This window comes from Manis pentadactyla, chromosome X (genome assembly GCF_030020395.1).
Source record: "Manis pentadactyla isolate mManPen7 chromosome X, mManPen7.hap1, whole genome shotgun sequence".
Classification (NCBI taxonomy): domain Eukaryota; kingdom Metazoa; phylum Chordata; class Mammalia; order Pholidota; family Manidae; genus Manis; species Manis pentadactyla.
In genome coordinates this window covers 49047254-49074809 of record NC_080038.1, presented here as the reverse complement: position 1 = coordinate 49074809, position 27556 = coordinate 49047254, and the positions used below count along the sequence as shown (strand labels likewise).

General features: G+C 43.5%; 1 protein-coding gene across 1 annotated transcript; it reads left to right on the top strand.

The window, feature by feature from the left end:
* The first annotated feature begins 210 nt into the window (after positions 1–210).
* Positions 211–27263, top strand: ITIH6 (inter-alpha-trypsin inhibitor heavy chain family member 6). Its single transcript, XM_057495352.1, is given in 18 exon segments — positions 211–247; positions 2120–2160; positions 2163–2298; positions 6332–6441; positions 11326–11497; positions 12230–12413; positions 12415–12592; positions 12594–13626; positions 13629–13768; positions 13770–14175; positions 14178–14291; positions 16140–16232; positions 24205–24240; positions 24427–24540; positions 25510–25752; positions 25755–25805; positions 25808–25885; positions 26703–27263. Coding segments are annotated over 18 exon segments (3378 nt in total). The 3' UTR covers positions 26915–27263.
* The last annotated feature ends 293 nt before the right edge of the window (positions 27264–27556 follow it).

The following is a 27556-nucleotide window of genomic DNA, read 5'->3' as shown; positions in this document are numbered from 1 at the left end:
TCCTGTGGACCCGTTCTCCCGCCATGTTCATCCTGCTCTGGGCCACAGGAAACTGATTTTTGTTGATTGCATCCTCTGGGCTCATCTGTTCTGCAAACAGGGTGCTTTCCTGAAAGGGAGGGTGGCCAGAGGGAGATTTTTGGGTATTTATTCCCATGTCTCCCTATCTACTGGGTAGTGCTATTCCATGTCTAAGTTTCCCTAACAACCATGGCGATAAGCTCCTCTGCACAGTCCCTCTCCCAAGGTTATAAATCTTGCCATCCTCTATAACCGCTCCTTCCCCTGCAATCCTTCAATTCTAGTGGTGATAATGACTCTCAGCCAATGCATTCCTTGGGTATCTGGCCATCCTTTGTGGGTTTTCTTAATCCTGCCCACACCTCTGAAAATTATGTCTTCATTAATCCACCTTCAGTTTACCCACTGGGTGTGCCTTCTGTTTTTAAACAAACTTCTGACTGACATAGAGTGAATATGAGTGAAAAATGGACTGAGTGAGTGTGAGTAAAGGAAACAGTGGGTAAAAGTATGTAAGTAAATGCTTGAATGATTCAGTAAATACGTGTGAAAGAGGGAATGACTGAATAAGTTGGTCTGTAAACTTTATTTATCCAGCTAAGCAGTGCAGAAGCCACTCTTGCTCTGCAAGAAGAGGGGACAGGCATGGAGAAACGGCCCACCTCATGTGGCCACCCTCACCAAACTATTTAGCTTGGAGGTCCTGCCTAATTTGACCCTGCTGACCCAGACAGACAGTGTGGTGGACATAGAGGAGAGAGACAGACTCACAGACGTGGGTTCAAATCCCAGCTTTGACCTCCCCTAAGGTGGGACCACAGGCAAATCACTCGGTTGCTCTGCTTCACTTTTCCCACCTGTACAATGGGGAGAAGCCACCTACGGCCCAGGACCATTCTGAGAATTTGAGAAAATTCCTCCTTGAGAATCAGCGGTAGCGGTACAGAGTAACGAAGATGTGATGACAACTGTAACCGTTAGTATTATCGAGTACTTACTAAGACCCAGGTGTGGTTCCAAATGCTTTACGTAAATGGTGCCATTTAATCCCCACAAACCCTGTCTGTGAAATAGGGTCTATTATCATTCCATTGCTACAGATGAGGAGGCTCAGGCTTAGAGAGTGTGAATAACTTGTCCAGGGGCCCACAGGCAGCATCGGAGTCCTTGGAGCCTGTGCTCTTAAGCCCTGAGCTAAAAATGGCAGCTCCCTCCCCCTTCTCCTTAAAGGTTAAAACAGAGGGTAGAGCCAATCCTGTGGGGATAAACAGAACAAAGACCTCTGAAAGGAAGGAAGCCAAGGGAATGTATGTAAGAAGGCGCCTCAGAGAGTATGGGGGCTCAGGTTGCCCCTAAGCTTCCTGACAGCTGCAGCAGGGAAGAGGAGGGGAGCAGAATTCCCAAGTTTCCATTTTCAGGGGGTGGGGGCGGGGAAGAGGCACGGAGACATGCCTAAATGAATATTTGTCTTGGACTGAAATTCCAGAAAAGTTGATCTTGCAGCCAGCTCAGCAAACATCCGGGATCAGTAATTCATGTGTGATTTCATGAGGTGCTAAAAGGCCTATTCACACAAGTGATTCCGAGATTCAGAAGGCAGATCGGGAAGAAAACATGTGAAATTCTATCCCAGAGAAGAAACTTGCTAGAGTGCAATTTCCTACAGCACTAAAGGGCATGGGAGGAGACCTAGGTAGGCCCTGTCTGCATGTCTGTCTCTCTCCACAATACACACCACATGGCCTCTCTGGGAGGAGACCCAGGACCCTGGTCTACCTGGGGACATGACATTCCTCCAGACTGGGCCCCAGGAGGGATACAAGTGAGCCAGATTGCCAGAGCCTGGGAGCTGAGGAGACAGTTGGGTCTGTCGGGCTGGGCTTGCTGGAAGGGGCAGAGCAGGAGGAGCTGGTTGTAGGATTTGGAGGAGTGTGGCATTTGAGCAGGTGGCAGGGCATTGCAGGTAGGAGGAGCAGCAGGTGGTGCAGGGCTACCTCTCACTGTGCCCAGATATTGCCCCTTTTGGCATCACTTTACCTGGATTTCTGCCTGGTGAGCTCCCCATGCCAACCTACCCCTCCCCTCCCCACCCATACAGGTGAGGCTGACTCATCCTCATCCACCAAGATTGAGAAGGGAGAGAGACCTGTGTCCAAATCACCTTCTGCCCAACACTGCAAGACCAAACTGCCTTCTCCAGCTCAGGCATTATGGCTGACTTCGTGGTACAGTATGATGTAGTCATGGAGGACATCATTGGAGATGTGCAGGTAAGGGAGCTGGGGAATGGAAAGAGCATGGACTCTGGAGTAAGACAGGCCTGGACAATGATCTGGTGTCCTAAGTTGCTCATTTGGTTCTCTCTATGGATCAGTGAGGACTAGGGAATGCGGACAGGATGATGTGCAGCAACACATGACTTCACACGCTGAGGGGCACATGTGCTCCCCCAAAAGGTTGAAGCCCTGAAACTGCATACACGGAATCAAGCTCTAAATGAATCCATTCCTAATTGAATCAGGCCATAGCCCACTCTTAACAGTGTGGTTAAGTGAACCTTTTGGAAAGTGAACCACAGGCCAGTAATCGGTCTCTCACTCATGGGCTCTCACACTTTCTGCAGCTCTGATACTCTCAGGTTCGCTTGGACTTGCTCACTCGCTGTGTCTAAGTTTTAAAAATTCGTTTTGCTTCACCTGAGTCATCTTCCTGCACAGAGAGCCCTTAAATTCTGAGTTCACAGACTCATGAAGAGCATGCAGAGGTCCCATGCTCTACCAGAGGGGTAGAACACTGATCCAAGACCCTTGGCTCGACGACAAGGATTGCACGGCAGCCTGAGATGTCTGGTCCCAGCCTGCCTTTGCCGCCACACCTCTCGCCACCTCCAGCACACAAATCACCCTCCAGCTGCCCTGCACTATACCACACCTCACACCATTCTCCAATAACACCTGAGCCTGCCACTCATTTCTGCCTGAGCATTTGCTCTTATTATCCACTGCCCCGGGAATGTCTTCTCTCTCCTTTCTCCACTGGTCAGTGCCCTCCTCATCCTTAAACCTTGCTCAAACACCACCTCCCTGGTGACCTCACCCCACTCACAATTCCTCTCTCTGCTCTGGGCTAAAATAGTACTTTGGCCACACCTCTCCTCAGGCACTTATTTATTCTTTCATTCATATGTGAACTCCTCTCCACCCAGCAGGCTGCTCCCCAGCCGAGCAGCACTGCTGGCTGATGTTGGGAACCCCAAAGTGAATCACATAGATCCTATTCACTGTCTCCAAGTGAAACAGAGAGAGGCACTACACAGTCACAAGATGAGAAGTGCCCTTTCTGTGACAACATAAGGTATGATGGAAGCCATCATGAGGGGAGAAGGTAGGCAGGGAAGACTCCCTGAAGGAAGTAAAGACTGACCTGGATCTCAAAGAATGCAAAGAAATTACCAAGTTGAGGGCAAGGCTGTGAGAAGAGAAAGTCATTCTAGCCAACTGGGGCTGCATGATGCAAGGAATGGAGGCTGGAAATATGCAGGGGTGTGTAGGGAACTACAAGTGGGTTGGTGTTCCTGGAACATTCATTTGAGGCATAAGAAGTGATAAGAGATGAGACTGAAGGCCACAAGTGCTGCAGGGGCATGATAAAAAACATGGAATTTTTCTTGAAGGTGACCAGGGAATCATGAGAGGGTTTGAGTTTGGAAAGACTCAGAGTGAGCAGCTGTAGAAAAGACACATAGATGAAAAGAGCCATAACAGAAGCAAGGAAACCAGAGAGAGAGAAGTCCTGAATTTGGGCTTTGTTAATTTGGGATGTAAAGGAGGGGTTCACCTGAGACATATCCAGCAGATAAAGCCAGCAGGAGTTGTTGGTGGTTTGTATGTGGGGAGTGAGAGGCACGGGAAGGTTCAGGTGTGACACTCAGGTTTGCGTACGGAGTGACCATGTGGATGACGGTGACTCTAAATGACGATGACACACAAGGGCAGGCTGAGGGCAAGATACGAATTTATTGTTTGGGCAGGATATATTGGAGGCATCTTCAGACATCCAAGGGAACAGGTGCAACAGTGAATGGGTATGCATCTGTGGAAAGGGAAGAGTGGAAAGAATTGGACTGAGGAAAGAGATGTGGGGACAAGAATGCAGATTCAGGGGTTGAACCCAAGAGAGCTAAGGAGGTGACTCAGGAAGAATGTATAGAGCTGTAAGAGCAGATCCAGGATGGCAGTTGCTAAGGCAGTGCTTCCCAGTCAGGAGCTACTGGTCTCCTCAGCCCTTGGAGTGTACAGCCCTGACAACTGCCAGCAGCCTGCTCAGAGCTCTGTATTCCCACCTCTTCCCTCCATTGTTGCTACACAAACATGATAATTTTCTTTACACGCCATGATTGAAAAACATTGGGAAGCACTGTTTAAGGAAGAGGGGGGAAAGTTGGAGCCCACGAAAGGGACTGAATCAGATGGGCCAGGGAGCTGGTAGGACACTAGGGAGAGTTCACCACCTCAGAATGCCAGGGGAAAAGATTCTTCTGGGGACCATAAGTTATCACCAATTGTGGAATACCTCAGGGAGGTGCAGTCCAATGAGAATCGAAATAAACCCATTGGGTTTGGAAACCAGCTACTCGTTGTTGCCATAAGTGAGAGAAGGGTCAGTGCGTGGTTGGGGCTGGAGCCAGTCTGGGGTGTGTGGATGAGTGAACTGGAGGTGAGAAGACCATTGCAGATGATGGTTTCATTATTGTGGATGCTGCAGTGGGAGGGAAGCTGGTTTGGAGTTTAGTGGAACTGGGATCAGTGGGGGTTGTCTTAGTAGATGGAAAAGACAAAAATTTTTATATTCTTAGGAAGACCCGGTAGGGCTTGTGGGGTGGATTGGAGAGAAGTAGAAGGATCCTGATTGGTGGAGGAGGTGCTGGAGGCTGGCAGTGCGTGGGGTCTGGGACAGGACTATTTTGTCCTTAAGTAGAGGAAGAGGTGTATGGGTATGAGGACCCTATGCAAGGGTAGGGTGGGTAGTCTGAGGGATATGGCCTGGTGCCCTTAATTTTCTTCACGGGGAAGGAGGGGAGACATTTCTTGAGAGTGGGGTGACACGACAACTGAGGGGAGTGCAAGAGCTTGGTGACCTGGGTCATGACTCTGGCTTACAGGATGTGAGTTGTGGGGTCACCAGTGAGCCTGAGACCACGGATAAGCAGGAGTGTCATTTTCCCAGAAGCTCTCATCTACTAGGGTATGGGAGGAACAGGATGACACCTGGACTCTGCCTTTGCCTTGGGCAGTTGCAGGATGGTCGACCCAGGCCTTTTGGACTGTGATAGAGTTCAGGAGAAAGTAAAGATAGAGCCTCCACATGCACTTGTGAATTAATTCAAAGGCTGGGGTGGGAGGGTAGAGCAAGATATCCTTCCATCTCCTTCCACTCCCCCACCCAGAGAGGAGGGAATAGTGTGGCCAGCCATTTGATCAGAGAGTGCCTAAATGGCAGAGAGGAGAATAAGCTGGTTATCCCAGAGCAGGTCCAGGGCTACTGGCCAGCACAGATCCTTAGCAAGCCTGTACTTCTCTTGGCTGCGCTGACACTGGTCCTGGGGTTCCTCCCAGCAGCCCCTTCCCCTTCCCTCAGCTGTCCCAGCCCCCAGGCTCTGCAGAGTGGGAGATGGAGTGGGGGAAGGAGGTCAGCATCCAATCACATCCTTAACAGCCCAAGGCCTCTGCACCTGGTCCAACCAACCCCATTTGAACAAACAGCTCACTCAGCCTCTGCTTCCTCCTTCCCTCCCTACTCTGCCCAGCAACAGCAGAAAGGAGGCTTAAGGAGGAGAGGGAGGCCCTGCTAACTCCAAGCCCCTGGCAGCAATGGAGCTGGCCCCCAGGCTCACTCTACAGAGGGAGGTTAAAACAATACTTACAGTTCCTGGAGCCCAGGCAAAATGTCCCTAGGGGCCCTCAAGACTGTGCAAGCCCGGCTCTCATGGACAGGAACTCTCACATTACAGAGATCCTGATCCTTGGAACCTTGGGCCACAAGCCAGTCTCATTCACTCCGCAGCACTGGGGCAGGCCTTGGGCTGACAATCTGAACAGCAGAGACGCAGTTGTGGTGGAGGAGATGGACATTGAACAAGCAATCGCACAAATGCCTGTTTAGCTAGAAACAGTGACAAGGCTTAGGAAGGAGAAGAGCAGGGTGTTTGGAGATAAGTAGGGACCTGATCTAGACTGGCTTTCACAATTCTTGTTGGTTTCTCTCTCTTTTCTTTTTTTTGGTCCAGATTTATGGTTATTTTATTTTATTTATGGCTATTTTATTCATTACTTTGCTCCCAGAGGCCTCCCATCTGTTGAGAAAAACGTGGTGTTCATTATTGACGTGAGAGGCTCCATGTTTGGTACCAAGATGATGCAGGTAACAAGGACCCTGAGAACCTTTCATAGCTCTTGTTTTAGAAGGCTCAGAAAGCAGAGAGTGTTGGAACCGTGGTTCCCTTGGAACAGAGACCCTTGTATCCCATCACTCTTGGATCTTATAGGCCTGGGCCTACCTAGGGTCCTTGCACCTTACACATGAGGAGCTATGTAGACCTGGAGGCATAGAATTCTAGGAACATTGAAACATTGGTCAATGGGGTCTGAAACTATCAAGATCCTCAACCACCAAACTCCAGGTCTCAAAAGGGCCAAGAGTCATAAAAACCCTTGAGCTAGAGTATTCTGGTATGATAAGATCTGAGACAACAAAACAAAGCAAAACCTTAGTCCCTTCAGATCGTAAACCTTCCTGAGGCTACAGGTGTTTGTTTCTTTTTTGTTTACTTTGAAACTGGAAAAATATATCACACTGACATTATAGTGCTTAGAAACCACAGAGTCCTTGGTCCATCTAGGTTAAATTTTGTAGCCCTTCTGTAAGAGCACTTTTCAAATGGTGTATTGGAGCCATGGGCCAAAGAGATTTTGACTTTGAGCCTTAACCCATAAAGTTCTGGAAGCAACATTTTAATAGTAGTACTCTGAAGTTCTAGGATTGTCAGGTTCAAGTTTCCTCTGACTGTACAATCTTTGTACTTAGAAGTTCTGAACCACAGAGCCCATAGAACCTAAAGCTAACTGACTTGTTTTTTTTACCAGAATGTAACCAAACAAGGGGAAGAGAAATATCAAAAACTATCTCCCTGTAGCTTTCTGTGTCAGGGAAATGATATACCAAACTCAAAACCTTTATAGCATTTCTTTCTCATCTGAGGTGGGAAAAATACTGAGAAGCACATGTGAAGGTCATATTCCAAGGGCACAGATGCCATAAAAGACTAATCTCACAGAACTATGGAAACCTTCTGCTTCTTGCATATATTGCCACCACATCCACTTGGCTCCTGTATAACAACAGGAAGTTACAGCTGAAAGAACTGGAAGCATAGACTCAATTTAAGAAAGAATCTCTAAGGAAACCTGAGACAACAGAGGAGACAAAAACATGGACCTAAAAGAAATATTAGCTTCTGACACCTGCCACTACAGCAACCAGCAAACACAACCTAACTCCTAGCCAAATAAAAATAAAACCTCAAACTAAGACCTTTTTACCGTCATTCTTTTTACCTGGTACATTATATCTAGCTTTTAACAAAAGCTTACAATGTATGCTAGAAGTAAAACACAACATCTAATGAGATAAATCAACCATCAGTCTGATAAGGCAGAGATGTTGGAATTATTAGGAATTTAAAATAGCTATGACTACTATGCTTAGGGCTCTAATGGGAAAAGTGCACAATATGCAAGAACAGATGAGTCACGTAAGTGGAAATGGATACACTATGAAAATCAAAAGGAAATTCTAGAAATATAAAATGCCATAACAGAAGTAAAGAATGCCTTTGGTGGACTCATTATGAGACTGAACATGGCCCAAGAATCAGTGGGCTTGATAACGTCCCAAACCTAAATGCAAAGGGAAAAAATTTTTTTAACTGAAAGACTAGCTAAGAACTGTGTACAATTACAATAGGGTAACATATGTATAATGGAAATACCATAAGGAAAAGAAAGAAAGAATTAACAGAAGAAATATTTGAAAGAATACTGGATACACATTTTCCAAACTAAATAGCAGCCACTAAACCACAGGTCCTAGAAATTCAGGAAATACTAAGCAGAATAAAAACCAAAAAGAATCTACACATAAAGCATATGCTATTAAAACTGCAGAAAATCAAAGACAAAGAAAAAAAATCCCAAAAAGAGCCCATAGAAAACAACACATTAAGAAGAATTATATCAGACTTCTGTTGAGAAAACATCCAAGCAAAAAAGAGAGTAAAGTGAAATATTTAAAGTGTTGAAGGAAACAAAAGGTAGCCTAGAATGCTATATACAGAAAAATTGTCCTTACAAAATGAAAGAGAAATAAAGACCTCATCAGCCAAACATTAATTGAGGGAAATTTTGTGAATAGAATTGCCTTGAACAGGTAAACATTAAAAGAACTGCTTCAGAGAGAAGGAAAATGGTATAGCTCAGATACTTGGATCTATGTAGAGAAAGGAAGAGTGTTAGAGAAGAAAGCAATGAAGGTAAAATATAATATTTTATTTCTTAATTAATTGATCTAATAGATAACAGTTTGTTTAAAATAATAGCAATGCTGTGTACAGTGACTATAGCTTATTGACAAGTGAAATTAATGACAGCAATGTTATATAAGGGACAGAATGGAGGAATTTGGAATACTCTGTTACAAGGTTTTTTAACTACACATGAATCATATAGTGTTATATGAAAGTTGACTTGGGTTAGTTGTAAAAGCATATTATAAACTATGGGGCAACCACTAAGAAAATTTTTAAAACATAATGGATATGTTAAGAGACAAGAAAAAAATGGAATCATACAAAATACTAAATTGAAACCAGAGAAGGAAGAAAAAGAGTGGAAGACCAAAAAGGAAAAAAAAAGTACCAAGTCAATAAATAAAAAAACTGTTTTTAAAATGGCAAATATTAATCTAACTATATCAATAGTCACTGTAACAATGAATGACTTAAATATACCAGTTAAAAGACAGAGACTCTCAGTGTTGATTCAAAAGAAAACAAAGAAAAAGAAAACAAAAAACAAGACCTAACTATATGTTGTCTACAAGAAACCCATTTTAAATATAGAGACACAGATAGATTTAAAGTAATGGGATGGAGAAAAAGATATACGATGCTAACACTACTCAAAAGAAAGCTGGAGCAACTACATTAACTTCTGACAAAGTAGACTTTAGAGCAAGTAAATTATCAGGGATCAAAAGGTACATAATATAATAGTAAAAGGGTTGATCCTCAAATAATTCATAAGAATCCTTAATGTGTATGTACCGAACAATACAGTACCAAAATTAATTAGTCAAAAACTGATAGAACTGCAAGGAGAAATAGAAAAATCCACTATTGTAGCTAAAGACTTCAACTCCTCTCTGTAAGAAATAGATCAGCAAGCAGAAAATTAGTAAGGACATAGTTGAACTGAATAGCACCATCAATCAATTGCATCTAATTGATATGTACATAATAATTCATCCAACAACAGCACAATACACTTTCTCAAGCTCACCTGGGACATTTGCCAAGATAGACTACATTGTGCACCATAAAACATACCTTAACAAATTTAAAAGAATATAAATAGTACAAAATTTGCTCTCAGACCAAATAGAATTAAACCAGAAATCAATAGCAGAAAGATAGGTGGAAAACCCAAAATGATAGGAGATTAAACAATATACTTCTAAAAACATAATATGTCCTAGTTAACAGGAGGTTCTCAGGAAAGGCCATCCTCTATATCTCAGCCCTGTCAAAGGAAACAAGAACATGATGCTCAGCTTCCTATCCCAGAATGTGTGACCTATCCCCTGAGTTCATCCTATAGCAGGAAAGGCTCTGATATGCTTATAGAAGCATTCAAGACATCTTCTGTCAGTTTAAGATGTAGAGAAAGGTGGGCCACAAGACCACCCTTGTGGTCTCTGGAATCCATACTGATATAAAGGGTTGAAGGAATAGTATTGCACTTAAAATCACTGGGTTTAATATCTCCAAAATATGAATTTCAGTCCCTGGTCATCAATGATTAGCTGTGTGACCTTGAGTAAGTCACTCAGCTCTCTGAGCTTCAGTGTAATTACCTGTAAAATGGGGATATTAGTACCTACTTCATTGTGTTGCTGTGAGAATTAAATGAGTTGATGTATCTGAAGTATTTGGCACAGTGCCTGGAGCATAGCAAATATCCTATAAATGGTATGTAATCCTAGAACCTACATACCCTATTCTCTGAACCTCCTATGTGCCTAGGTCTATGCTAAGTATTGTCATGGAGAAGGGAGGCAAGAGAAAGAAGCATTTTGAGCCCTGTTCTCAAAGGGCTCAATATCTGTATGAGGAATGAAAATATTCTACATAAGATAGTCAGTGAACAATCTGGGACTGAGAATGTCTGGGTGCAAAGTCATGGGGTCAGAGTAGACAATCTGGGAAGAGCTGCACAGAGAAGGAGCAGCTAAAGGAACTGTGAAGATATGGATAAGTAAAGGTGAAGTGGGAAGATCTGACTAAAGGGCACAACAAGAGCAAAGTTTTGGAGACAAAATGGACTCTGGGTTATCTGGAGACCAGCAAGAAGACCAGAATGGAAGAAATGGAGGGTGATATAGAAAAACAGATTAGATAGAACAGAACCAAAGCATGCAAAGTAATTGAAAAGCAGCTGTAAAGACCTGGAATCATAAAGCTCTTAAGCCTTAGAGTCTTGGAATCACTGAATCCTGGGTCATGAGGTCCAGGAACCTTAGAACATATGGATCCCAGCATTTTGAAAGCATAGAACATAGAACTTCTGGACTACCACTGTCCAAGTTTCTTGATGATAGAAATGTTCTAAAATTCTGAAGTGTCCAATACAGTAGCCACTGGCCACATGTGGTTATTGAACACTTGAAATGTGGCTACTGCAAGTAAAGATACAGAATTAAAAAATGTTTTTCTTTAATGTTAACTAACTTACATTTGTATTTAAATATCTACATGTGGCTAGCATCCATTGGACAGTGCAGTTCTAGGCTTTGGGCCATAGAGCCTATTGAGCATTTTGACCTGAGAATCCTAGTTACAGAGTGCTAGACTCCAAAAGTCTTAAAACCATACAACACTTAAACCTTAGTGCTTTTTGCAGAAAAAACTTTTAGTCTTGTGCAAAACCCCAAGTCTTGGTCCATCTCCTTTACTTCATTCATTTCCCACAGACAAAAAAGGCCATGAATGTGATCCTTGGTGACCAACAGCCCAATGACTACTTCAACATCATCTCCTTTTGTGACACAGTTAGTGTCTGGAAAGCTGAAGGCTCCATCCAGGCCACCATCCAGAATGTCCACAGTGCCAAGGACTACCTGGGCCACATGGAAGCTGATGGTTGTGAGTGTTAGACCTACCAACCCAAATGGGTAGGCTATGATGACATGGGAAATTCTCGAAATGCTCGTTTCATTCTCCCATTCACCTCACCTCTCACAATGCCTGAAATATCACTATTATATTTTACACAAATATGTCTCTTCATTCTTATGTGTTCCTTTTGTTAGTGCAAAAAGCACAGCTGAATCTCCATGTATTTTAGGGCACATTCCTCTTTGGGCTTGAGTTTCCTCCTCTTTAAAATACACACTCAGAAGAATTTGCTAAGACTTTTATTTATTACAATAATCTAGATATTTATTTCCAAGCATTTGAGCAAGCCGTTGCCCTGATTCTGGCTTTTGAACAATCCTCTCTCACACAGTTACTGAAGTCTCCCCCACCCACTACCTCCTGTCAACTCAGCTCTTTCTTCCTCTGTAGCATGGAGATGGGGGTGCTATCATTGGGGAGCTGCCAATCTGAGTAGACAATGGGACATCCCCGCTGGAAACAGGCAAAGCACAGTCTGAAACAGGGAATGATAAAAGCCAAGGACATGCAGGCCCCACTATCAGATATCAGGGAGCTCGTGTGGGGATGAGGGAGTTGGGAAGGATAAGCAATGGAAGCAATCTTAGCACAAATGAGGTCCTATGACTGAGCTTAGGAGGTTGTTGAGGTGCCCAGCATATCTGCAACAGGGGTAGAAGTAACCAGAAAAGATGGCATCACAGTCTGCTCCCCAATTAGGGACTGACATCAATGCAGCTCTGCTGGCAGCTGCTTCAGCGCTGAACCATAGGAACCAGGAGCCAGGAAGTAGCCCCAATGTGGGGAGGATCCCTCTCATCATCTTCCTGACAGATGGGGAGCCCACAGCAGAAGTGATACTCCCCAGTGTGATCCTCTCCAGTGTCTGTCAGGTGCTGGGCTTTGCTTTTCAGCTTGGCCTTTGGGGATGACACTGACTTCTCACTGCTGCGTCGCCTGTCCCTGGAGAACTGGGGAGCAGTCTGGCACATATATGAGGACACTGATGCAGCCCTACAGCTGGAGGGCATCTATGAGGAAATGTCCATGCCTCTGCTGGCCGATGTGCATCTGGACTACTTGGGGGGGCTTGGTTGGGGCCTTCCCTTGGGCCTTTTTCCCCATCTACTTTGTTGGCTTATAGCTGGTGGTGGCAGGCCAGGTGCAGCCAGGCAAGCAGGAACTGGGCATCCATCTGGCAGCCCATGGCCCAAAGGGTCAGCTTCTCGTGGCCTGCCACAGTGAGGTAGCCAGCAACAATAGCCAAAAGAGCATTGGTTGCCCAGGAGAGGCAGCTCCCAATGTAATCCACTTCATTCACTGCCTCTGGGCCTATATCACCGTTGGAGAGCTGCTGGAGGCATGCTTCCAAGCCTGTGACAGCACCACTTGCCACCTGCTGGCTGCCAAAGTCCTCAATTTGTCTCCTGAATACAACTTTGTCACACCTCTGACTTCATTGGTCATGGTGCAGTCCAAGGAGGCCAATGAGGATGCCAGGAGACAGATTTCCATGATAGCTGGACCGGATACCATCATACCCTCATTCAGCAACAGGCATCTCCTAGGGGCAAGCACAGCCTGGCCAGCCTTGGTGCTCAAGATGCCTCTCAAATCAAAGCTTGTAAAGGCAAAGTTCTACTTACCCTCAACTGTTCTTTCCTCTACAAAAATGATACCCAGTTCCAATGAGTTAGAGCCACTGAATCAGAGCCCTAGTACTCTATCCACCCCAGCACAGCCAAGGCCCCAAATTCCAGGACAACAGGATTCTGGCACCTTGGCTCAGCCAACTCTCAGGAAAAAATCTGCTGCCCTGATGCCCTCAAGTTCTGGTGACCTATTGTTTCTGAAGCCCAGGATGCCATCATGCCAGAAACCTGGTACCCTATTACCTATGAATTCCAAGCCACAATTCCCACCTCTGAATCCTGGCACCCCAGCACAGTGCAAAACTGGCCCTATGAAACAAGTTACTCCACTGCATTCCAAACCTGGTGCTCCATCACAACTTAAACTGTATGCCCCATCTCTCCCTCAACCTGGTGTACTCACATCACAGTCACCTTAAAGTCTACTGCAGTTCAGGCCTAAAGTCTCTACACTTCAGATACCCCAAACTCACCATACACAAGACCAAAGGTTCCTGCTCCCCAGACCCCAAACAACCTACCATACCCTAAACCTGAGATCCTTTTACCCGAAACCCCTAAAATATCATAACTTCTTAAACCTAGTGACCTTCCTCACCAAACTTCCCCCAAGCTTATCACTTTCCAAAACTAAGACCCCAATCCCCAATAAACCAAAAACCCCATTACCCACCCAAACTGCCAGGCTCAGGACTCCACTTTCTTAGAACCTAAGCACATTCCCAAATATAATCTCAAGTTTCACAAGCCCCAGCAGTGCCATGAACACTTCTATCCTTGGAGAACTCTTCCCTACTCCCTTTCACCACAACCTGTGCTCTCTGCTGCACCCTGGAAGGCTCTGGCATCAGCATGACCAGCTGCCAGGGCCCCAAGTCACCAGGCAAATGCTGGGACCATCTGTGTCAGCAGTCCCAACAATGGGTCTACCAAGCAGATCCAGGCCTATGCCAGAAGGTAGCTCCCCAAACCTGTCAGTCTTGCTGCCTTCTAACACCCTCCCTGAGGTGATCAACCTCTCCTTCTCCCAGAGGAGCTACAGCTGCTATCTGAGTCAATCGTGGAGTCCAAGTTCATGGAGTCCTTGAACCCACCAGCTTTCTATACCTTCCTCACTCCTGATGAAGATGGTGAGTGTCATGGGCAAGAGGTCAAGCCATGAAGAGGAGGTATGATTAGATAGCACCAGAAACTGGGAGTGTACTAGGCTTGCATAGAATCTAGTGGTGGTATAACTGCTTGCTCACTTTCAGACTTTGAACCAGCCCCTTAACTTCTCTGGGCCTCTGTACAGAGGCACAGAATTAGAGGCCCTTGTTGAGAAGGTAGGTTAAGAGTGGGAAGGCTCAACAGAAACAAACTGGTCAAGCTGTGGCATTGACATTTATTGAACAAGAGAATAGCTCATGCAGGGGAGGAGTGTAGGATTATAAAATGGTAACATCACTAGGCAAAGCAGGTCTGACTGATTCTTCTGTACTCTGCAAACAGCCCTGCTTAATAAGAAGGGTACAAAAATTTTGGTAACTTCTAAAAATCATTTTTTTTTTAAATTGGGGAAGATGATAATTATCTTTAAATTTCCCAAAGACTGTGAAATAATAACAGTTAACATTTTTGAAACCTCCCTATATGCTGCTCTATATATTATGCTTGTAACAAGAAACTGTTAATATCTGCATTCTACACATGGATAAACTGAAGCACAGAGAGGTAAAGTAACTGGTTCCATGTCACACAGCTAGTAAGAGACTTGAACCAACATAATCTGGTCCCAGAGTGAATATCCTTCACCACTCCACTATTTTGTCTTCCAGAGAGGAGTGGCATTTTCTGGGTGACCGTAGAGGGCAAGATTAGGGTAGTTGGCAGTTGCAGTAAGTCATAGGGATACAAATTTGGGCATGATATCTTCAATATGCCCCTCTCCCTCACCACACCTCTCCTATTATCCCATCCATCTTCAATTCCAGACAATGTTACCTCTAATATATTTGCCAAATATACCCATTTCTAACCATCCCAATCGTCATGGTCCCAGGGAATACTACCATTATATCTGCCCTGGAAAACTGTCCCAGCCTGCTCACTGGTCTCCTTGCTTCATCTCTTGAGAGATTCTCTTTGCCATTCTCCCCAAGCAGCCAAAGGGATGGCTTAAAACATAGATCATTTCATATCCCTGCCCTACTTAACCCCTTTCAAGGGCTTCCCATCACACCTAGAATGAAATCCAAACTCCTCTTTATTGCCTATGAATCCCTGCATAATCTGCCCTCTATCCCATACCCCTCTGGCCTCACCTTCTCCCACTTATCCTCTGAACTCCAGCCTCATTGGCCTTCTCTCTGTTACTCCAATGGGCCCTGCCCCTACCCCCAACTCCACTAAGGGACCTCTTTCAAGCTGTTCCTTCTTCTTGAATATTGCTCTGACTTCCCTTGCCTCCTTCCTATCACCCTCATTTATTCCATTAACACCCACACTTCAAGTTATGCCTTAGATCTTAGCTCAAATGTCCTTCCCACCCTCCTACCGCCACCACCTTAGACTACATCTTGTATCTATAATTCCCTCAATCACTCTATTATTTTTTTCTTACAGCATTTATCACAATTGGTAATTATGATTTCATTCAGGTCTTCCTTTCCTACTAAAATATGAGCTTCACTAGGCATAAATCCTGCCTTTTTTACCACAATACCCTGATGCTTAAAAAGTGCCTGAATGAATGAATGAATGAATGAACAAATGAATATTTGCATAAATGGTATGAGGAAGAATTTTGAACATAACTGAGCTTGTAAGACTAAGCTGCTATGGAGAGCAGAAGGTCCAAGTCTTGGCAATGTGCAAGTCAGATAGGGAAGTCAATGAGGGCTGTCTTGGTCAGAAGAAAGGTGAGCCCTTGGGTAGGCCCAAGGCATCTTTGCCCTGGGAATGTAAAGGATTACTCTTACTTCTTTTTTGCTTGGCAGGAAATCCACATTGGGATGGCAATTCTGAAGAGATCCTAGAAGGACCTGGAGGCCACATGGAATCTCAGGGAAGTTCTGCGTGGCTAGCCAAAGGTAAACAAGGAGCTCCCCTAACAAAGATCCCTAAGCTTTCACTTCCATTCAATTAGAATTCTCATAGACATATGTGAACACAGAGGAGGGGCAGTGCATGAGCTTACCATTGTTACTTAACAAATTATCACAAACTTAGTAGATTAAAACAGCACCCATTAATTATCTCACAGTTCTATAGGTCAGAAGTTTAGGCAGGGTTTAGTTAGATTATCTGCTTAGGGTTTCGAAAGATTAAAATCAAGGTATTTGTAAGACCAACTTCTTGTCCTTTTCCATGGTCATTCACATTGTTGGCAGAATTCAGTTCTGGGTATTTGTAGGACTGGGATCTCTCCTTCCCTGCTGGCTGTTGACTGGTACTCACTTTCAGCTTAGTCTAGAGGCCACCTGAGCTGCGTTCAAGTCCTAGAGGTTTCCTGCATTCCTTGTCACATCACTCCTTCCATCTTCAGAGACAGCTATGGAGAATCTCCTTCAGGTCAAATCCTTCTCATACTTCAAATCTCTCTGACCTCTCTGTCTCTGACCTCTAGACCCAGATTTAAAGGGCTCATGTGATTAGGCCAAGCCCACCTGAATAATCCAATCTTCCTATTTTAAGGTCAACTGCACAACATAAACTTTTAATTTTTTAATTTTTTTTATTTTTTTGTGATTAATCTACAATTACATGAAGAACATTATGTTTACTAGGCTCTCCCCTACCCCAAGTACCCCACACATACCCCATTACAGTCACTGTCCATCAGCATAGTAAGATGGTGTAGAATCACTACTTTTCTTCTCTATGTTGCAAAGCCCTCCCCTTTCCCCCACCCCCCACATTATACATGCTAATCATTATACCCCCTTTCTTCTTCCCCGCCCTTATCCCTCCCTACCCTCCCATTCTTCCCAGTCTCTTTCCCTTTGGTAACTGTTAGTCCATTCTTGGGTTCTGTGATTATGCTGCTGTTTTGTTCCTTCAGTTTTTCCTTTGTTCTTATACTCCACAGATGAGTGAAATCATTTGGTATTTGTCTTTCTCCACTTGGCTTATTTCACTGAGCATAATACCCTCTAGCTCCATCCATGTTGTTGCAAATGGTAGGATTTGTTTTCTTCTTATGGCTGAATAATATTCCATTGTGTATATGTACCACATCTTCTTTATCCATTCATCTACTGATGGACACTTAGGTTGCTTCCATTTCTTGGCGATTGTAAATAGTGCTGTGATAAACATAGGGGTGCATCTGTCTTTTTCAAACTGGAGTGCTGCATCCTTAGGGTAAATTCCTAGAAGTAGAATTCCTGGGTCAAATGGTAAATCTGTTTTGATCATTTTGAGGAACCTCCATATTGCTTTCCACAATGGTTGAACTAATTTACATTCCCACCAGCAGAGTAGGAGGGATCCCCTTTCTCCACAACCTCGCCAACATTTGTTGTTGTTTGTCTTTTGGATAGTAACCATCCTTACTGGTGTGAGGTGATATCTCATTGTGATTTTAATTTGCATTTCTCTGATAACTAGCGAAGTGGAGCATCTTTTCATGTGTCTATTGGCCATCTGAATTTCTTCTTTGGAAAACTGTCTGTTCAGCTCCTCTGCCCATTTTTTTTTTGTACTTATTCATTACTTTTTTTTTTTTTGAGAGGGCATCTCTCATATTTATTGATCAAATGGTTGTTAACAACAATAAAAATAAAATTCTGTATAGGGGGGTCAATGCTCAATGTACAATCATTGATCCACCCCAAGCCTAATTTTCATCAGTCACTAATCTTCTGAAGCATAACGAACAAGTTCTTACATGGAGAACAAATTCTTACATTGTGAATAAGTTACATGGTGAACAGTACAAGGGCAGTCATCACAGAAACTTTCGGTTTTGCTCATGCATTATGAAATATAAATAATCAGTTCAAATATGAATATTCGTTTGATGTTTATACTTGATTTATATATGGATACCACATTTCTCTCTTTATTATTATTATTTTTAATAAAATGCTGAAGTGGTAGGTAGATGCAAGATAAAGGTAGAAAACATAGTTTAGTGTTGTAAGAGAGCAAATGTAGATGATCAGGTGTGTGCCTGTAGACTATGTGTTAATCCAAGCTAGACAAGGGCAATAAAACATCCATGGATGCAGAAGATTTCTCTCAGAACAGGGGGGGGTGAGGTTCTAAGCCTCACCTCTGTTGATCCCCAATTTCTCACCTGATGGCCCCCCTGTGACCGTGCCTGTCTTAGGTTGTTCCTCCCTTGAGGAATCTTACCCGTCTCTGGCTAACCAGTCATCTTCCAGGGCCATACAGGGAAATGTAAAGTTGGTAAGTGACTGAGAAGCCTTATTGGTTAAAAAGGTTAGCTTTTTACTTCTTTGCATATTTATGCCCTGTGGCTTCTATGCCCAGCATTTGTCTTGAGGTATCTTTACCACTTGGAAGAATTATGATACTCGATAAATTCTATATGAGGCACGAATTCTATTTAAGGGTTGTAATTAGGAAGGAAGAAGAAAAGCTATAGAAGTAGCAGCTCTGCCCATTTTTTAATTGGATTATTTGCTTTTTGTTTGTTGAAGTGCATGGGCTCCTTATATATTTTGGAGGTCAAGCCTTTATCGGATCTGTCATTTACGAAAATATTCTCCCATACTGTAGGGTACCTTTTTGTTCTATTGATGGTGTCCTTTGCTGTACAGAAGATTTACAGCTTGATATAGTCCCACTTGTTCATTTTTGCTTTTGTTTTCCTTGCACGGGGAGATATATTCACGAAGAAGTCGCTAATGTTCATGTCCAAGAGATTTTTGCCTATGTTTTTTTCTAAGTGTTTTATGGTTTCATGACTTACATTCAGGTCTTTGATCCATTTCGAATTTACTTTTGTGTATGGGGTTAGACAGTGGTCCAGTTTCATTCTCTTACATGTAGCTGTCCAGTTTTGCCAGTACCATCTGTTGAAGAGACTGTCATTTCCCCATTGTATGTCCATGGTTCCTTTATCGAATATCAATTGACCATATATGTTTGGGTTAATGTCTGGAGTCTCTATTCTGTTCCACTGGTCGGTGGCTCTGTTCTTGTGCCAGTACCAAATTGTCTTGATTACTATGGCTTTGTACTAGAGGTTGAAGTTGGGGAGTGAGATCCCCACCACTTTATTCTTCTTTCTCAGGATTGCTTTGGCTATTCGGGGTCTTTGGTGCTTCCGTATGAATTTTTGAACTATCTGTTCCAGTTTGTTGAAGAATGTTGTTGGTAACTTGATAGGGATTGCATCGAATCTCTATGTTGCTTTGGGCAGAATGGCCATTTTGATGATATTAATTCTTCCTAGCCAAGAGCATGGGATAAGTTTCCATTTGTTAGTGACCTCTTTAATTTCTCTTAAGAGTGTCTTGTAGTTTTCAGAGTATAAGTCTTTCACTTCTTTGGTTAGGTTTATTCCTAGGTATTTTATTCTTTTTGATGCAATTGTGAAAGGAATTGTTTTCCTGATTTCTCTTTCTATTGGCTCATTGTTAGTGTATAGGAAAGCCACAGATTTCTGTGTGTTAATTTTGTATCCTGCAAATTTCCTGTATTCCTATATCAGTTCTAGTAGTTTTGAAGTGGAATCTTTAGGGTTTTTTATGTACAATATCATGTCATCTGCAAATAGTGACAGTTTAATTTCTTCTTTATCAATCTGGATTCCTTGTATTTCTTTGTTTTGTCTAATTGCCGTGGCTAGGAGCTCCAGTACTATGTTAAATAACAGTGGGGAGAGTGGGCATCCCTGTCTTGTTCCCGATCTCAGAGGAAAAGCTTTCAGCTTCTCACTGTTCAGTATGATGTTGGCTGTGGGTTTATCATATATGGCCTTTATTATGTTGAGATACTTGCCCTCTATACCCATTTTGCTTAGAGTTTTTATCATGAATGGATGTTGAATTTTGTTGAATGCTTTTTCAGCATCTATGGAGATGATCATGTGGTATTTGTCCTTCTTTTTGTTTATGTGGTGGATGATGTTGGTGGATTTTCAAATGTTGTACCATCCTTGCATCCCTGGGATGAATCCCACTTGGTCGTGGTGTATGATACTTTTGATATATTTTTGAATTCAGTTTGCTAATATTTTATTGAGTATTTTTGCATCTATGTTCACCAGGGATATTGGTCTGTAATTTTCTTTTTTGATTGCTTCTTTAACTGGTTTTGTTATTAGGGTGATGTTGGCTTCATGGAATGAGTTTGGGAGTATTCCCTCCTCTTCTATTTTTTGGAAAACTTTAAGGACAATGGGTATTATATCTTCTCTGTACGTCTGATAAAATTCCGAGGTAAATCCATCTGGCCCAGGTGTTTTTTTCTTGAGTAGTTTTTTGATTACTACTTCAGTTTCTTTGCTCGTAATTGGTTTGTTTTGATTTTGTGTTTCTTCCTTGGCCAGTCTTGGAAGGTTGTATTTTTCTAGGAAGTTGTCCATTTCTTCTAGGTTTTCCAGCTTCTTAGCATATAGGTTTTCATAGTAGTCTCTAATAATTCTTTGTACTTCTGTTGGGTCCATCGTGATATTTCCTTTCTCATTTCTGATTCTGTTGATGTGTGTTGATTCTCTTTTTCTCTTAATAAGTCTGGCTAGAGGCTTATCTATTTTGTTTATTTTCTCAAAGAACCAGGTCTTGGTTTCATTGATATTTTCTATTGTTTTATTCTTCTCAATTTTATTTATTTCTTCTCTGATCTTTATTATGTCCCTCCTTCTGCTGACTTTAGGCCTCATTTGTTCTTCTTTTTCCAATTTTGATAATTGTGACATTAGACTATTCATTTGGGATTGTTCTTCCTTCTTTAAATATGCCTGGATTGCTATATACTCTCCTCTTAAGACTGCTTTTGCTGTGTCCCACAGAAGTTGGGACTTTGTGTTGTTGTTGTCATTAATTTCCATATATTGCTGGATCTCCATTTTAATGTGGTTGTTGATCCATTGATTATTTAGAAGCGTGTTGTTAAGCCTCCATGTGTTTGTGAGCCTTTTTGCTTTCTTGGTACAATTTATTTCTAGTTTTATACCTTTGTGGTCTGAAAAGTTGGTTGGTAGGATTTCAGTCTTTTTGAATTTACTGAGGCTCTTTTTGTGGCCTAGTATGTGGTCTATTCTGGAGAATGTTCCATGTGCACTTGAGAAGAATGTGTATCCTGTTGCTTTTGGGTGTAGAGCTCTATTGATGTCTATTAGGTCCATCTGTTCTAGTGTGTTGTTCAATGCCTCTGTGTCCTTACTTATTTTCTGTCTGGTGGATCTGTCCTTTGGAGTGAATGGTGTGTTGAAGTCTCCTAATATGAATGCATTGCAGTCTATTTCCTCCTTTAGTTCTGTTAGTATTTGTTTCACATATATTGGTGCTCCTGTATTGGGTGCATATATATTTACAATGGTTATATCCTCTTTTGTACTGACCCGTTTATCATTCTGTAATGTCCTTCTTTATCGCTTGTTACTTTCTTTGTTTTGAAGTCTATTTTGTCTGATACTAGTACTGCAACACCTGCTTTTTTATCCCTATTGTTTGCATGAAATATCTTTTTACATCCCTTGACTTTTAATTTGTGCATGTCTTTGCGTTTGAGGTGAGTCTCTTGTAAGCAGCATATAAATGGGTCTTGTTTTTTTATCCATTCATTGACTCTATGTCCTTTGATTGGTGCATTCAATCCATTTACATTTAAGGTGATTATCGATAGATATGTACTTATTGCCATTTCAGGCTTTAGATTCGTGGTTACCAATGGTTCCAGTTTACTTTCCTTACTTTCTAAGTGTCTAACTTAACTCACTTAGTTGCTGTTACAAACACAATCTAAAGGTTCTTTTCTATTTCTCCTTGTTTTGCTTCCTCCTTCATTCTTTATATATTAGATATCAAATTCTGTACTTTTTGTCTATCCCTTGATTGACTTTGGGGATAGTCAATTTAATTTTGCATTTGCCTCGCAATCAGCTGCTCCGACCTCCCTACCGTGATTTTACTACCTCTGGTGACAGCTATCCAACCCTAGGAACACTTCCATCTATAGCAGTCCCTCCAAAATAGACTGCAGAGATGGTTTGTGGGAGGTAAACTCTCTCAGCTTTTGCTTATCTGGAAATTGTTTAATCCCTCCTTCAAATTTAAATGATAGTATTGCCAGATAAAGTAATCTTGGTTCCAGGCCCTTCTGCTTCGTGGCATTAAGTACATCATGCCACTCCCTTCTGGCCTGTAAGGTTTCTTCTGAGAAGTCTGATGTTAGTCTGATGGGCTTTCCTTTGTATATGATCTTATTTCTGCCTCTGGCTGCATTTAACAGTCTGTCCTTATCCTTGATCTTTCCCATTTTAATTACTATGCGTCTTGGTGTTGTGTTCCTTGGGTCCCTTGTGTAGGGGGATCTGTGGATCTCCATGGCCTGAGAGACTATCTCTTTCCCCAGATTGGGAAAGTTTATAGCAACTACCTCCTCAAAGACACTTTCTATCCCTTTCTCTCTCTCTTCTTTTTCTGGTATCCCTATAATGCGAATACTGTTCCGCTTGGATTGGTCACACCATTCTCTCAATATTCTTTCATTTTTAGAGATCCTTTTTTCTCTCTGTGCCTCAGCTTCTTTGTATTCCTCTTCTCTAGTTTCTATTTCATTTATTGTCTCCTCCACCATATCCACCCTGCTTTTAATACCCTGCATCGTGTTCTTTAATGATTGGATCTCTGACCTGAATTCATTCCTGAGTTCTTGGATGTCTTTCCATACCTCCATTAGGATGTTGATAATTTTAACTCCCTTTCAGGAAGAGTCACAAGGTCCATATCATTTAAATCTTTCTTGGGAGTTGTATTAACAATTTTACTCTGGACAAGGTTCCTTTGGCGTTTCATGTTTGTATATGGCACCTTCTAGTGTCCAGAAACTCTATTCTGGAGCGGCTGAGCCCCTGAAGCAATGTCAGTGGTCGCAGGGGAGCGGTACTTGGGGTAGGAAAGAGCTGTTCCCTGGCTCTCGGCTGCTGTGCCTGTCTCCACTGCCTGAGCCAGTGCGCCAGTTACACAGGTATAAGTTTTTGTCCCAGAGCAGCCAGATATGGATCCCTGCTTTCCACAAGCAGCCAGAATCCCAGTCTCCCCAGGAACTCTGCCTGTATTAACTTTCCAACCCAGTAGTCATGCTAGTCTCAAGAAAGCACCATGAAATGTAGGTTTGTGCTCCCAGAGCACATCTCCGGAGCAAGGTATTCAGCATTCGCAAGCCTTCCACTCCCTCCCTGCTCTGTTTGTCTTCCTCCCGCCAGTCAGCTGGGGTGGGGGAGGGGCTCTGGTACGTTACCCCGTTTGCTGAGGTTTGCTCTTTTCTCCAGGTGTGTGCAGTCTGATGCCGTCCTCTTTCCTGTTGCTCTCTCAGGATTAGTTGCGCCAATTAAATTTTCTAATTGTATCCAGTTTTAGGAGGAAGCCTCTGTCTCTCCTCTCACGCCGCCATCTTTAATCTCTTTCTCAACATAAACTTTTTATAGGAGTGATATCATATCCCAGTCCTGAGGATTTTACAGGGTATATACACCAGGGAATCTTGGAGGCTATCATACAATTCTACCTAGCACAGTAGAGAGCAAGATAAAATAATACTTCAGTTGGCCTGAAAGGATAACTAGAAATTGAACCTTGGTAACTAAAGGAAGGAAAAATATTCTTGATGTAAGAAAAAAACAGAAGCAAAGGGTCACTAACAAGAGAAGGCATCACTCATAAGAACAGTTAGTTCAGTTGGGCTGCAGCATAAAGAGAAGACTGGAGAACTAGGCAAGGACTAGATTTCAGAAAAGACGTAAATGCTGAGCAATGGAATTTAGCCCTCATCTGGGAAGAGGTGACTCAGAGGCCAGGAGTCTCAGAGTTCCTAGGAATGTGTTAGATCACTCCCTTACCAGCACGGTCCCCCTCTCCTTTGCAGGCATATTCCCAAGCATCTTCACCTTCTCATCCTCAGGTAAGCCATCCACCCTCACTGTCCTGTTTGAATAAAGGGAAGCTTCTGCACTGAGACCTGTATTGGGCTCTCTCTTTGTGGGGAAATAGGCATGAACTCCTACCTTCATCTCTACTCTTTTTCTTTCTCCTCCCCTCCCATTCCTTCTAGAGCCATAACTTAAGTGTTGTGTCTCCTGCCTTGCAGTGGATGGGGACCCACACTTTGTGGTCCACATCCCACACTCAGAAGAAAGGATCTTCTTCACACTGGACAGGAGCCCAGGGGACTTGCTACAGCTCATAGATGACCCAGAAGCAGGTGAGAACCCCATGGACTCCACCCCATATGGCACCACAGTTGGTTACATTCATGTCAACACCATCAAAAACTTGTGGAATAATACCAACACACAGCAGTGTGCCTTACTAACACATATGTACACACCCAGACACATGAATACTCTCTAACACTAAGATACTGCCAGGTACACATTCACATACACACACACCTGCACATTACAGTAAACTCGCAAATACATGCCCAGGTACACATGTTTTAACACTCTCTACATCAGCACCCAGTGACATATAAATATGCACCCAGATACACAGTGACTCACAATACATGCCCAGATATACACAATGACACATACACAACACACTCAAATACATGTGCACTGATACCACCAGATTCATCCCAATCCTAGGAATTCAACACATACAGGCACACATACTCTGCTACTCCAGACATATGAAACACATTGATGCACACAAATACTCACCATGACATGCATCAAGATACATGTACACTGATGCCTTCAGGTATGTGTCGATATGTACCAACACACAGCAGATACACACACACAACATAAACCATTCACAAAGACATATAATACCAACATATCCAGAAACACATATAAACATACAACCAAAAAAAGTACACATTCTAACATAGCACCTTCCCAAATATACAGATATATTGATATGCCCAAAGATAGTCATATGAATATAATGAAACACACACATTTACAAATGCAGAGGCAAACACATACAGGCAGACAGCCCCCTTGGGCTGAGTATGCACAGACACACATACTGCATAGTAAGGAGTCACTGGACAGGCTGTGATAGAAGCACTTTCTTCAGGAATTCACTCTCTAACTACAAATCTGCACTAATTCATTTGGCCCTCAAGTCCTGATGCCTCACCCCTTGTCTGTACTGTGGGTGACCATGCAAATGTCCATGTGAAAGCCCTTGCTCTAAGCCCACACTCTCTTCCTTCCAGGGCTGCATGTGCAAGGACAGCTGATTGGAGTACCACCAAGGCCAGGCTACAAGGACCAGACCCATACCTACTTCCAGATCATCACAGTTACTACAGACAAATCCCAGGCCTACACTGTCACCATCACCCACAATTCCATATCTGTGCAAGGTGAGGGTACCTTGTTCCTGTCCTGGGACCAGCCTGCCCTGCTGATGAAACCCCAGCTGAAGGTCCATGTGGCTGCCACAGCCCACCTTACCTGTGCCTTGGGCCCCACCTTGAGTTCCTAGTCCCCTGGCTCCACTATAGGCACCCCACACCCTGGAACTACCCCACCTGGGGTTCTATGTAGTCGATGGTTCAGGCCTCAGCCCCTTGGCCCATGGCCTGCTGGGTAAGTGCTTCTGAAGCTAAGAGAGGCCAGGGAGCACCAGTTCTAGGAGAGATCCTGCCAGGGTGAAGTGCTAGTGAGCCCCCAGGACCTTGACTCACAAACCACAGAGGAATCAAAACCAAACTGTGCCTGGGGATCTTCTGGTCTGGGGAGTGGAAAGACCCAAACATGGAGAGTGATCATAGGGAGTTTAAAGTGTTAGACAGAAAGCAGCCCAGGGAGCTGGAAGAAGCCAGGGTTGGGCACCTCTCCCAGCCTTGGAGCTCAAGGAAAATCTTCTGGAGGAGATAGACCCATGCTGAGTCTGGAATGCTGAGCAAAAATGTAGAGGAAAGGAATGGAGGTTGGAGGAGATGGAGCTGGAGTAGTCAGAGTAAAATACCAGGATGAGGAATTTGTTTTATCCTGAAGACAATGGGGAACCATGAAAGATTATAATCAATCAGATATTGGTACTACAAAGATCCCTGGAGGTTGCTTTAAAGGGGAATTGCAGGAAATCAGACTGTAGGTCAGGAGACACTGGCAGAACCTGAGGCTGAGGCCATACCAAAGAGTTTGGGCAGTGATGACAAAATAGAAATTTTACTTTCTCTGAGCCTCCTCACTCCTCTCCTCTCCTTCCCTCCAATCTGCCCTGTCATCTCCTCCAAGCCTGACTCCTGTCCCATCTGGCTTCATTTCCTATGACACCCTTTCTCTTCTCTCCTCCAGGCCTTTGTTTCCCCTCCCACTTTTCCTGCTTTAGGATCTTATCAGAGCTCTCATTGAGGACTCAAGCCACTGCCTTGACTGCCGCCGCATCTTTCTATCTTAGGGTAGTTCCAGCACACCAACATCCGACTGGTGACAGGCCCTGAGGGACCAAGCTTGCAGAGGCACCAAGGCCCAGATATGGCTGTGGTTCTAGGCAAGAGACTGCTGAAGCACTCCCCAAGACTACAGCCTCACTGGGCTTCCTGCTGGCTGGTGAAACGCTCTCATGTACAGAAGCTGCTGGGCCACCCCTGTCTTGTTTATGTCCTGTGATAGCTCCTGAACCTCAGATCCAGGAGTCCTGAATTTGGGAGATTTAGAGACCAGGGCATAGGATGAACCAGGAAAAACGATCAAAAATCCAGGATGTGGAGACACAGGGACACACCTAAGTGACACATATACAAGGACACCCAAACACAGACATGTGGAAACATGGACCTAGAGGCCCGGGGACTCCTGCTTCCTCACAGTCTTTCTTGTCTGCAGTCTCCACTCTCTTCTATCTATACTCCACAGCAACTTTAGCAGTGATTTTTTTTTTAATGAAAAGCCTGCTCCAACCTTCTCTGGCTCCCATGATATATTTAAGGCTCTCAGAGTACCCCTAACAAACCATGCTCTCTCTCCCACCACTGGGCCTTTGCATGTGCTTTTCCTTTTGCATGGGACTCCCTTACACATTCTTCAAGACTTATTTGTCACCCTCTCTAGGAGGCCTTCCCTGGCCCCTCCACTAAATTGAGTTCAGTTCCCTTCTATGTTCCCATGGCCCACTACTATTCCATCCACGCACACTTATTACTGTAGTTGATCATCTATTTACTTGTCTGGATACCTGACTTAGACTGTGAGCTCTTTGAGGGCAAGGATCTTTTCTGAATCATCTATGTACCTGCCTTGCCTAGCACATAG